This window comes from Corvus cornix, chromosome 2, assembly GCF_000738735.6.
Source record: "Corvus cornix cornix isolate S_Up_H32 chromosome 2, ASM73873v5, whole genome shotgun sequence".
In the NCBI taxonomy this organism is placed as follows: Eukaryota; Metazoa; Chordata; class Aves; order Passeriformes; family Corvidae; genus Corvus; species Corvus cornix.
The window spans coordinates 48,470,808-48,484,446 of NC_046333.1; the positions used below are offsets into that span (position 1 = coordinate 48,470,808).

At 44.3% G+C, this 13,639-nt stretch overlaps 1 protein-coding gene and 1 long non-coding RNA gene across 2 annotated transcripts in view; one reads left to right on the forward strand and one right to left on the reverse strand.

Moving 5' to 3' along the window:
* The window catches only part of ITGB8 (integrin subunit beta 8), a 47,133-nt gene extending 37,367 nt beyond the window's left edge, over positions 1-9,766 (reverse strand). The window contains 2 exon segments of the mRNA XM_039548276.1: positions 9,520-9,589; positions 9,591-9,766. Of these exon segments, the coding sequence (XP_039404210.1) occupies positions 9,520-9,589; positions 9,591-9,650 (130 nt within the window). The 5' untranslated portion in view covers positions 9,651-9,766.
* Positions 9,767-10,516: 750 nt separating this feature from the next.
* On the forward strand, positions 10,517-13,054 carry LOC104689121. The gene is made up of 2 exons (XR_751741.2): positions 10,517-12,011; positions 12,763-13,054. It is a non-coding gene; the product is annotated as an uncharacterized LOC104689121 (long non-coding RNA).
* Positions 13,055-13,639: the final 585 nt, after the last annotated feature.

Here is a 13,639-nt window from a genome sequence, read left to right on the forward strand (position 1 = left end):
GGCAGAGGGGATGGAAAGCTGCTAGCAGAAAAGACATTGAGGTTCTGTAGTGTGTCCAGAGAAGGGCAATGGAGCTGGGGAAGGGTCTGGAGCACAATTCTTATGAGGAGCAGCTGAGGGAGCTGGGGTTGTTTCTACAGAAAAAGAGGCTCGAGGCGGGCCTTATCACGCTCTACAGTTACCTGAAAAGGATGTTGCAGCGAGGTGGGGGTAGGCCTCTTCTCCCAGCTAACAAGCAATAAGACAAAAGGAAATGACCTCAAGTTGTGCCAGGCAAGGTTTAGACAGGTATCAGGAAAAATGTCTTCACTGAAAAGGCTGTCAAGCCTTGGAACAGGCTGCCCAGGGAAATGGAGGAGTCATCATCCCTAGAAGTATTTAAAAGATATGTAGATGTGGTGCTTAGGAACATGTTTCAGTGGTGGGCTTGTGCTGGGTTAACAGTTGGACTAGAGGATCTTAAGGGTCTTTGCCAGCCTAAAAGATTCTATGATTCAAGGAGATACTCCTGACACTCTCTGAGTGTCTTACCCTCATCTCTCTGAAAAGTTCCAACATTTACATGAAGGTTGCACATCATTCAAGATGAAGACTTGGGGAACATAGGCCTCAGACAGATGCATAGCAACCCAGGTTTTTAATGTATATATATCAATTTCAAAGATTTATTTTTATTTATTTTCTCAGAAGGATGTATATAACAGCATTTTAGAAAAGGTACTACCCAAAGTAGCTACTGGTATCACAGTTAGGTCTCACAAACACAATGTTCAAACCACAGCCTCAGACATGGCCTTGACTATGAGAGACAGAGCTATTGACTACTCCAGTCTGACTTTGTTCCTGAGCCACAATACAGAATGAAAACAAGCAATGCAACCTTGAAATTTTCACAACACAATTTTTGTTTCTTGGCCAACTTTACTTGTAGCCTCTCCTTTCTATGAAACTTCCTGCTTTTCTGGGAGATAGTTACATTTTGTTGATGCAATTCATGCCTGCAAACAATGAGTCAAAGACTACTTGGCTTCAGAAACTAACCTATCCTGTCTCTTGCAAATAAAAACATACAGGAAAATTTACTAGGATTATATCATTAAAAGATACTCATTTCCCACAGTCATAAAAGCTAATGCTTTTATGGCACAGGTTTGATGGTCCTGTTTGCACAGCTTTACACCAATAAAAATGCAAAGCATGTGAAACCAGAGGGCTTTTTTTTTTTTATTAAATCCCTTGATTTCAAGGAAACTTCAAGATGTGTGGAGTTAATTCTGTTTCCTAGGATGGAACACGGTCATAGGAATCATTGTACTCCAGTCATTTACAGCTGCTAGAAGCTCCCTTGGAGTTGACCAGCTTGAATACAGTAATGCTGCTCGAGCAAAGCCTGGAATGGCTACTGCCATACATCACTGCTAATTTAATTTCTTGTGTATTAGTAAGCACTGCTAGCAAGTAGCAAGCACTGCTAGCAAGTAGCAAGCACATCAACAGCCCTGAATGGTTGGTATGTTCCTGTGCATTCTATAAAGTCTTACCTAATTAGGAGGTCATAATGGTTATAAAGGTAGATAAAAATGACTATTTTTTGCCTGCTTAAGAAGTTCAACTTTGAATAAAAGACAAGCCCAAGCTTTATCTCCCACCATCTTCTACAGCTCTACCTCCTCAAACCAGGCTTCCAACACCCAATTGTTTCTCTAACATACCTTTTTATTGTATATCTAATCATCACCAAGTTGTTGCTTTCTGCCCTACAGGAGCATGACCTCTCCCTGGCACTGTGTCTTCATTCACAAACCCAGCAGCAGCGCAGAGGATGGGCAACTGCTGAGAATAGCTCAGAGCTATTTCTTCCCACACAGTGTCACCAAAGACAACCTGAAAGATTCTTTGTCCATAGCAATGCAAACAGCTTACTTCACTCTCTTTTATCTGCATATATGGTGGTTTGGAACAAACCTACTCTGCATTTTAGACCGTAATTCCAAAAGCTGACAACCTAGTGGAAAAAGTCCCTCAGTTCTGAACACAAAATGATAAACTGAATTGTGCTTCTACAGAAGATTTTCCTGAAACAAACCAAAAGCCCCAAACCAAAAGCTGTGCACATGGGTATTAGGGAGACATGTCAGAGTTAAAACAAAACACTGAACGCATAATACGTAGTTTACACTCACAATGAGAAAACCTCAAGAATATTAAATAAAAGCTAAGACTTCAGAGAGGTATCAGAGAGGATAACCACCACTCCTTAAGGACTTGTAGGTAGTCCACAAGATTGGGAGGAGCATTTATTCAAGAGGGCTATTTAAAAAAATGTTACTGTTTTCTACAATACCAAGTCTCTAGTATTTGTTATTTCAGTAATTTGCTTCTCAATAGGGTTTTCAATCTCCAAAGATTTGCCCTAAGACAAATTGGTAAAAACTTTCTGGTATTTTTTCATAATTAAAAACCGCAAAACCCAACCCACCTGTCTAGGAACAGACACTGGCCAACCTTTATTTTAGGTTTAGCCTGTTAAATTTTTATAATTTGGGGACAAAGATTACACAAAACATGACTGTGGGCTATAAAATATGCAGACTCCCATACTAGCTATAACTACAGGTGCACACAGACTGAATGCAAGCTTCTGCTTGTGTTCCTTCAAGGAAGTATTCACATATGTGTATGGTCTGCAGGTGCAGCTTAAATGCTCTCTAAGGGACAGACTTCAAACACACAAATTCTAGGTTTTAAACAGGTAGTGGTTTATTTAATGCTCTGAAGTACTGCCACAACATTTTTAATAGCAAAATGCACTCCAATAGCTTTGCTTAGATTGGAAGAGCCTGCTTGCTGATGTCATTAGTTTTATTTAGTAATTTTGTGCCATTTGTGCCAGTGTGTAAGTTGTTCCAAGTTTTCTTATTTCCTGGTAGTCTTGTTTGAACAAAAAGATGGGAACTTGGTCGTTTCTAGGAAGAAGCTCCCATCTGAGAGAAGCACGTCGTTCTCAGCACAGTACTAACCCCTTTCACCCTGCAGAGATAACATGGAAATAAATCGTATTCTCAAGTAGAGAACAAACAGTATTCACTTAGCCTAATTTTCTTGAACATTGAGAAGGAACAGAATTTATTTTGGAAAGGGCGGTTACTGGTTTAATCAGACTTGAACTACTTTCGTGATGCCACCATACATCACACAGCTGTACTCGTAACACGGCTACAACTGAAAAATACCAAAAATACTTAAGTCTTCAAGATCTGAACCCAGTGAAATACTGCTGCTATCGACCTAACTCCCAAGACAGTGGGTAGAGAAGAGGCCTGAAGTAAAATAAAAATCAAACATCCAGGAACATCATTCCATCTGCCTGACACTACAGAAATTTCCTCCTCCAATAATCATAGTTAAAATCTTTGTCTCAGTATCTTTTGATGACCATAAATACTTCAGACTCTTTATTATTGTCACCATGAGTAAATACCAAGAAGTCACCACAGGCATATGACAATGAAGTCATGGGAAGCAGAGAAACATATAAAGAAAAAAGTCAATTATGAGCTTTGCAAAGTTTTCAATTTAGGCCAATTTAGCCTCAGCTAGAAGTTGCTTTTTTGGCAGCTTTCTAATGCTGTAAATTCCGATCATCCTGAAACACTTACATTTTGCTCAAGGGGTTATTCTTGTTCTGCCACCAGAACAAGGGGGAATCCTGAATGGCTGGCAAGAAGCTTACTTTTCTTCTTGGAGGAAGGTTCCATTACAGCGTACAGTGAACTAATTCATTAGAGCCCCACTTCCTTCCCAGAAGTTAAACTAAATAGCCCAAGTCCATTTATGTAAACTGCCAAAAGAAAAAAAAATTAATAAAGTTCAAGTACTTAGAAAGGAATAACAGACCATATCCTACTTTGTCCATCAAAAATTATGTTTGCTTAAGCAGATGAGAAAGAATTATTACATCTTTCCACTGGTTAGACAGAAATCAGAAATTAGTAGTGGAGATACGGGAACTTTGAAAACAAGATTTTGCTGAAAAGGACAACACAAGTAGAATGAGAAGCACCAAGGCCTAAATAATTTTATTTAAAAAAAACCACAGAAAGTTTATTAACACAAGGCAACCAATATTCTTCTCCAGCTTTCTGTTTTCAGTACATTCATCATGAGAAGCCAAATTTAAACCAAGATGTCTGGATAACCAGTTACAGTAAAAGCACTGAATAGTTCACATACATAAATTTCGAAAATATAACATATGACTTTAGTGCCATTAATATAGTTTAAGAATACTGACAAGCTTTAAAGCTCAGGGTACCAAGCTATTCCACTTGTCCTTCTTATCCTGACAGAACTATTAAATCCCAATCACTGCCTAACATACACCTATCCTGATCTAAAAAAGTATAGTTTTTCTAAGGGTGTTTTTTAAAATGTACATTGTTGAAAAAAAAAAATCATGTAGGTAATGCAGTTTTAACTTGTACATTAAGGTTAATATTTCTTACATCAGATCTATTCATAGAATCAAGGACAGAATCAGAGTCATTTAGGTTGGAAAAGACTACTAAAATCACATAGACCAGCATTTAACGCAATACTGCCAAGTCCACCACTAATCCTCTACATTGATACATATATATATATATACACACATTAAAAGCTTGAGTTCATATGCACCTGTCTGAGGCTTCTGCTCTTCAAGTTTTTGTCCTGAATGATTCCACCCTCATGTAAGTGGTGGAACTTTTCAGAGATGAGGCTAAAACACATGTAGGCTCAGGAGCACCTCCTTGAATCATAGAATCATTTAGGCTGGAAAAGACCCTTAAAATCCTCTAGTTCAACTGTTAACCTAGCACAAGCCCACCACTAAAACATGTTCTTAAGCATCACATCTGTGTGTCTTTTAAATACCTCCAGGGATGATGACTCCTCCATTTCCCTGGGCAGCCTGTTCCAAGGCTTGACAAACCTTTCAGTGAAGAAATTTTTCCTGATCTCCAATCTAAACCTTCCCTGGCACAACTTGAGGCTATTTCCTCTCATGCTACAATTTGTTACTTGGTAGAAGACACCCAGAAATGCGAGGTCCCTGGTTTCTAAGTAAGAACTTACAAAAATAATGATGACTCTGACTTTCTGAAAAAGTCTTGATATATATCAGCAGCCCATGCCAATTTGCACAATTTGTAAATAAAATATCTTTGTTTTTTTTTCTCCTACTGTAGATTAGTAATTAGTTCAAATTGTCCCAAACTCAAGACACAACATGGACAAGTCATCACGAATTCTTCATAGGGATTTGAAAAATATTACCAGCATTTATGTACTCTGTAAAGGGAGATTATAATCTGACATTTAATGTCCGCTTGTTGAACATACAACCACATGGGGGTCATTTAACGAAGATTTTCTTTAGCTTTCATGAAATTCACATTCTGACATCTTTCTGATGGTCTGGGGAAGTAAATTAAACTTAGACTGTATTTTAATGGAGAATCAATTTTATTCACTCAGGCCTCTTGACTAATGGGGTATAATTATTTGCTTTCTCAGTTGTTGCAGTCCTTGAAAGTTTAAGGGCCAGAAAAGAATCAGGTGCCTCTCCAAACTGTAGAGTATTTCTGCTGCATGCAATCTTCAGACTGCCTTGACAACTTTCCTCAGCAACAGCATATTCAAAATGACAGAGACAACCTTCCCAGAGCATCAGGAGTATAGTTATTGCTCTTCTAGTTCATAAACTGCCCCTCTCCTCTCTTTTCCCAGTCTCATCTCAAAACATCTGTAGCATGAAAATATTGTAAATACTACACATGCAACTACCAGTTTCATTCAACCTGTAAAAACCATAGAATAAAAATACTCTTACCATATAAGCCCCCTGAAGAGAAATGAAATTGCAACAAATTATGAGAAGCATACAATTTGCAAGCAAATATGGGCAAATTATTGGCATAATACGCTTCTTGAACAATGCACACATAAACACAAACCTCCCCCTCACTATTCCTCAGAACTGCAACCTACAGCCCTCTCAAACTCCCAGGTTGTTTTTCCCAAAGGCTGGTTCCCAAAGGTTCCCGAAAGGTTGGCTTTACCAAAGATGGTCCATTACCCTTAGGGAGCATATCACCCACGCAGACTCAGGAAATTAAAAATGGGTTTTCTCTTCTTCTTGGATTGTTTTAAGCCTCAGGAAAAGCAGAACTGGCTCAGTGTTGAGTTTTCCATACAACTCAGCTTCTTCCACTGAGTCTCAAAAGAAAATGGGCTGCATGGGCACACAACAGAATCAACAGACAAACACCAATTAAAGCCATCATGATGTATCTTTTATTTCAGACCTTTTTGTGTGCGTGCATGTGTGCCACAGGACATTTCCTGACCACCTCTCTTCAAAAACTGTTCTTCCACGGGTGGTTGAATAGCTTTTCTTATTCCTTTGAGAAGTAACACAGTAATGGTTTATGAAACTTTCTTACTAGGGGGAACACACACAGAAATCTGGTGTGACAAGAATGGTGAAGCACCAAAGACCTTGACGGGAGAAAATTAACGAAACAAAAGTCATGCTATTGGCATAAATCAATTAACAACTGACCCTTTCATGATCACAGATCCCCCACTTTCCCCAGTGGTCTTGCCAATTTACACACTCAAGAAGACTGAATGTACCAACTTTTAAAGTTGGTATTTAAAGAGATCTGTCAATCTCAACTACCTAAGAGAATTGCTGCGTGACTGTTCTCTAAATCAGAGATAAAGATTTTCATGCCATCCCATCCCTATTTGCACATCACAAGTACACTCTGTTGACTTGAGCTTCATACAGGAATAATTCCATAGATATTTTGGAAAGCACCAAATACCTTAGTTTTCAGATTTTAATATTAATTATAACTGGTTTTGGGACACTGCTAAGGTTTGAATCAATATCCTCTGTTAACCCTGACCAATCAGTCATTCTTCAGTATTTAAGCCCCACATAACCCATGTGCTTATACAGCAGATAAAAAATAAATTTCAACAGTCAGTTTCTGAACACGGCAAGGGAACTGACTCTTCACTGAAGTGAGCACTTACACAACTGGTTAGCACAATGCATACACACTGCTGTAGAATCCAGCTTTTATTCAATTCACTGGTTTACATCTTTAGGAGTTTGTCAGGTTTCAAAGTTCAAACATAAATGTAGGGATCTGTAGAAATCCCTACAGAACTAGCTTGATTCTTATGTCAGGTATTTGTTATAGTTGGCTTACTGAACTGCAAATTTCCTTTTGGTGAGACTTACTGAACAAGGGACTCTTTGTAGAAGGCAGCAACACTACCCTTTTTATCTGAGCTTACAGAACCTGTAATTTGGGAATTGCAAATTTACAGCATTGTGAGATTTCCTTTTGCGTTCCTTGTAACTTCAAACACTGGGCCAAATTCTACCTTTACTTATCCCCAAGCAGTGACTCACCCCTCAAACTGCAGTTTGCAGAACAAATACCTCAGGTAGTATCAAGCTGTCCATTTTTCAATTAGAAGAGCCACAAATGGTCCAGGAAGAATGAAATAAATTTGAGTTCCTTGTACATTTCATATTAATTCCAGTCTCTTTTAGAACTGAAGATTCAATGCAACAGATGTGCAGGTTCTGCCAACTCTGCACATAAAAAAACTGAACTTGCTGATGGCACGGGAACAGCGCAATGCTTTTCTCCATGCCCAGCACTGCCGATGCAGAAGCAAAGAGGAGTGGCTGCTTGAACAAAGCCATGCTGCCAAATATCTGTACATGGAGCTGCTGCCCAGTCTCTCTCGAAGCAGCCTGCAGACATTCAAAGAATCCAGGTGGTGCTGCACTGGCTATCACAACCAAATGTAAAAATCACAAACAACACTAATAATAACAAAAAATTTTACGTGTTCATTCACAGAAAAACAAAACACTCTTCTTGCTTCAACTGTGACTGTAGCCTGTAAAGTGATTATGTATGAAGGAAAGAATTCAGTGTGCCTTTCAGCTTTCATGAATTAGCAGAGGTTTCAAAAGAAAAGGAAAAAAAACAAGGTCTATCTGAGTTACAGTCTGCCCAATCTGAGAGCTGTTGTCACAATAAACACATAACCCATGACGCATTGCCCATATATATTTTCACTATCAAGCACAACAAAGACAGCAAGCATCCTTTGGCACAAAAGCCCTCCTGTGGCATAACCTCCCCCCTGTGGCATTCTGTTCTGATGCATTATTTGCACTAGTGTGTACCCAGGAACTACACTCATGAGCAAGCACAACACTGCATTCAGGCACAGAACCACCCTCTTCATAAAGTTTCAATTAGCCTTTCAACTCAATAGCACTGCATAAAAAAGAATCTGGGATACTACACACAAGATGGCATGTTTCATAAGAAATTTAATAATATATTTTATTTTTCCTATTGACATTTAGTTTGGTTCTGAATTCAAAATATGAAGCCAAAAAAGCAAAATAAATTATCTTATGAAAGTTAACAAATTATTCCATTGTTTTTAATAGCACTGGGCAAATCCTACTGAATTAGGCATGAATTTGTCACATATGCAATAAAGAAGTTAAGACTAATACATTGTTCCCATTGTAAATCTTAGTTTTAGAAGTTACATGTTAACATTTTAAATCAACTCCAGGCTTAAGCTTGGAAATGCCAATTATTCCACAAGCAGAAAAAACTACAGAAAGATGACTGACAACCTGATCTACTTTGACCACTGCTAGCCAAATAAGATCCTTTATGAAATAATTGACTAACCTGCTTGCTATGTCAACTGCTGTACTATCTAAGGTACTTTTGCACAAACTCCTCTCACCCTGCACACATTAAAACTGATGCCTGGGGCTTTGGGAAGCTATTCCACAACGCGAAGGGTTACCCACATTTACCAGAGCCTTTTTCACCCGGGGACCGTAGCTCCCGGGGAACTGTCAACATGCGCGTTATCCCAAGGTAAACAGAAGACAATCTTCTCGTAGTTCTATCCCTGTTTAACCCTGCCACTACATGCCATATAAACGACGTAAACCAGAGTGTTACCATCGCCAAGAACTGTCCATCCCTTGGAACCCCCGGGGGGGTCCTCTTCATGGAGCGTTGCAGAGGGTGCACTTCAGGACCCGCAGCACCCTGGCGTGCGACACTCCCGTGGGCTTCCCGGGAGCTACCACGGCTCCCTAAAGGCGGGACGCCCCCGGGGCGGACAGTTAAATCACGGGGCTGGCAACTGGCGGTGTGAGCTTTGGGCAGGGGGCCGGCCGCTCCTGCCCGGCTCTCCCTGCAGGTACCGTCCGCCCGCCAGCTCGGCCCGTCCGGCCGGCGAGTGCCGGTGGCGCCGGGCGGCCCCAGCTGTCAGCGCTGTGTCCCAAGGCAGCCGCCGGGCCCGGGCAAGCCCCCGCGCACGCACGGCCCCCGCGCCAGAACCGAACCCAGCCACAACCCCAACCAGCCGGGGCACGGCGAGCAGCCCGAGCGCTCGGAGACTTACAGCGCTGGCAGAGTCCCGGCACGGCCGCCAGCAGCCGGGCCGCCCCGAGGAAGGCTCCGGGGCCGCGCTGGGCACCTGGGCACGGAGACGATCCCCGCGGTGAGGCACGCCAGCAGCGGCACCCACATCATGCGCCGCTGCCGGCACCGCTCCCGCTCCCTCGCCCTCTTCTCGGGGCCGTGTCTCTGCGCCTCGGCGCGCTCAGTCCCGGCCCCTGCGGGGGCGGCGGCGGCGGCGGGGCCGGGGGAGGGGCGGCGGCGGGCTCGGCACAGGTAGGGCGCTCGGCGGGGCGGGGCGGGGCCGCCGCATTCTCGGGGGCAGCGCCTGCCGCGCCCCCCGCGCCCCGCCAGGGCCGGCCCCCCCCGGCAGCGGCGGGGCCCCGGCCGAGCGCGCAGCTTGGCTCGCTCCATCCGCCTCTAGCCCGGCGCGCCAGGGGCGCCTCGCCGCCCGCCCTGCCCGGGGGGCGCGGGAAGGCTTCCTGGCACGGCGCAGGGAGCGGTGGCGGCGGCTCCGCACTTCCCTCGGGCGAAGAGGCGGCTGCCGGGGGGCGGGGACAGCCGCCCCTGCCCGCCCCCGCCGGGGCCAGGTGGGCGCTGCCCGCCGCCGTCCCGAGCCGCCGGCGGGGCCGTCTCTCCGCGCCGCCGGGACGGGGTTTGCCGAGGACGGGGAGGGGAGGACAGGCAGGGGACCGCGGCCGGCGGCGCTGCGCGGAGCTGTCCGGCCCCACTACGGAGGGTGCGCGCCGGGCCCGCGGGTCCCCGCGGGTTGCCAGGAGACGGCAGCGGGGCAGGTTCCGCGGGCGGGAGTGCGGGGGCGGGCCCGGCGGTGAAGTCACTGCGCCCGCCCGCGCCTTTGTTCGGCGGCGGCTGCGGGTCGCGGCTCCCGGAGCTCGGCACGGCCGCTGCCCCGGGCGGGGAGACGGGCGAAGGCCGCGGGCAGGGCGCTTCGCCGTCAGCCCCCGGCGCACCTCGCCGGCCGCTTCGGCCCCGTGGCAGCCGCCCCACCCTGCCCCGCCGGTGGGGCCGGCCCTCGCTCCGTGTGACCCGCCGCCGTTCGCTCGTGCGACCCTCGCCGCCGTCGCCGCTCCTGCACCCCGCGGCGCTGCCCCCCGGCCCCAGGAACGCCACCGTTTCCCCCCGGGGGCGTCCCGCTGGCAGCAGCGCGCCGGCCCCTGGTGCGGGCCGGCAAAACGCCCCTTGTCACTTCATGTCACCTAAAAAAACACCTCCTCTCTTTTACCGCCCTCCCCGAATGATTTCTGCCCGGAGTTTCCACCCCTCCGGGCGCAGTGGGAGTAACGCAAAGGTTAACCGTGTCCGGAAAGTACCGCGCCGTGCGGGCCAGGAAAGCCCCGCCGGCCCAAGGTGCGACCTTCGGCCGCCGCCCCTCCCGGCCCGGCCCGGCTCCGCTCCCCGGCCGTCCTGCAGCTCGTGCTCCTCTAGAGGGCTCCGCTCCCCGGGGAGGCTGTAGGTGGAGCGTTTTGTCGGCAGGTAAAACCCACCTGGGCTCCTCGCCCTGTCACACGCCGGTGGCCGGGCCCCCGCCCGGCTGCGTTAGGGGGTAGGTGTGCCGACCTCGTGTCTCTGATGGCCCGTCCTGTGGCATCCCTTCATTTCTGATACCAGCAACAGGTGTCGGTGCACGCAGGATCCTAGAAGGATCTCTATGCCTCATCCAAGTCTGCCTATGCAGGGTACAAGGTTAATAAATCCTGCAAGTGCAGCCAATGTGAATGATGTGCTGTTTCACTGTCTTTACGAATGAAGGGCTGCAGAAGCCTTTTCAGATCCTGTGCTAAGCCTTGAAGAGCTATGGATGGTTTAGTATCTGAATGTCAAATGTCAGAAACTGAACGTGGTGGGTTTGTTCAAGAGTGCTGAGGAAGAGTTGGCAGTGAAGCAATCCTGTGGTCCCACTCTTGGGAGTTTTTAGATGATGTATCTTTTTTTTTTTTTTTTTTTGCTTCATTTTGGAAAAATCCCCTGTTTCAGACATCTGACTATCATTCCTTGAGTGGTCACAGCCCAAATGGGGATATAGGATGTGAGAAACCCGTATGCAATGACAGTCAGAAAGAAGTGTAGCATCTACAGGACTTCAAATCTTGTGGCATCCTTAACCTAAAAGCTCTATGATTTCAGAGGTCACAGTCGCAAACACTGTAGGTAGAGAGCTACATGTCCCTTGAGAACTCAGTTGGGTGCTATTTGAAATAAGATACAGTGGTGACAGGTGAACTAAACTCAATTTACTCCTGTTGGGTGCTGTAATGTCTAATTCCTGGGTCATGATGTTGCAAACTTATGGTGATTCAATGTATCTGAAAAAAAAGGATTCAGATGATACATGAAGAAAATCAAGGAAATGTCTTCAAACAAAATACCAGCAGAAGCAAAAGTGGCTGAAACTGGGTTCTCCCTGCTTTGGATTTTTCACCTGCATGGTCTAAGAGGTGCTGATGGGAGGAAGAATACAGTTAATATCCTGTACAGGTATATTGTGTATGAAACTTTTTATCAGATCAGAATGTAAATTATCATAAGCAGCATAAAGAAAATGGCTATGTCCTCAACAGCATGAATTACCTTCTGAGTTTCTAAGCAAAGGCCGTTCATCATAAAAATAGGAATCAGTCATTACATGCACTACTCCTGATGAGGATATCATGCAAGGATTTGGCATTCTGGACAGAAAGACAATACCTGCAGTTTAATGTGGAAGGAAAAAAATGGATAATTTTCATATAAAATCTGATAATAAGGTAACCAAAATGAAACCACTCTGGTCATTAACTTAAACCCTGAGAACATAATGAAAAGGATGCAAATATTGGGTGAGAACTATGCACCCTGAATAAAGTCACCAGTAAAAAAGCCAAGAGCTGAAGATGCCGATAGTTTAGGCCTCAATGTGTAGAGGCTGCTGTAAGAGCTTAAAGTATATTCTGCTGGTTTGTGTAAAATTCCGTATTTCTTTAGCTTCATTCTTCCCATGCAATCCAAGGACTTAAAAAAATTTCCTTTGTAGTGATAGCATCTTTGAATATATTGTTGTTTAGACAGTGTTTATCATGCAATAATATAATTAGGCAGGAGTTTTGAATAATAATTCTAGGCTTGCAAGTGGAGAAACTGAATCATCCAAGGTCACATTAGAGAGTAGCTAATTCTTAAACTCCTGTTACAAGGAATTTAAGACCACTGCAAATGGATTTAAAGTTTCAATTAATTATCCTATCCACAGGGCCATGAATCCGTGAAGCAACCTGTTTGTGGAATCTCTGTCCTTGGAGAGAGTTGACACTCAGCTGAACATGTTGCCAAGCAGACAGAACTAATTGGACCTGTTTTGAGCAGGGGGATGATTGGGCCTCAGGGGGCTTTTTCTAGCCTAAGTTATTCTATGAATTTTTATGGTGGAAAGTGTGTTATTATATTAAATGTACCCCAAATTTCTTGAAGTGTTATAACTGTGGCTTCTTTATGGTATTTACATTTGCTTTACTGAAACAAAATACAATTGTCTATCACTGTGTTGGTGAATAGTCTCTCTTTTCAGGAAACAACTTTGAAAATATTGCATCTGCAATGAATGTTAACTAGAGCTGGTCAAAAACCCCAAAATTTTTCTTACAAAACCCATGTTCCTTTTTTGGTTGAATATTTCCAAGCATCTTTAATGTGCCATTTCATGGGGGAGAGTCCAAACCAGGACTGCAAAGGGAAGATTGATGGTGTTTCACAACTTCTAATATCAAAACTTTTTTAAAATGAAAAGTGTTCATTATCAGATCTTGTGATTTCTTACATTATCATGGAATCTTAGACACAATTAAAATCCCCATAAAAAGCATTTTGGTATTGTTAAATTAATTGTACTTTCCTCCAACTTCCCTATTTTAATAGTATAGAATCCTGCAAGAGTACAGTAATTGTTTTGGATTTGGTGGCTTCACTTGATCCCACTGACATGCATGTATTTCTTTGCAATATAACTAAAAGAATCATATGCTTGTATGTCAGATACAATTGCATTTGCTGTCACTTGGGTTCATTTTTTTATACAACATTTGAATCTAAAACTGCATCTGTTTCATATAAAAAGGTCAGTGTATTGTGCA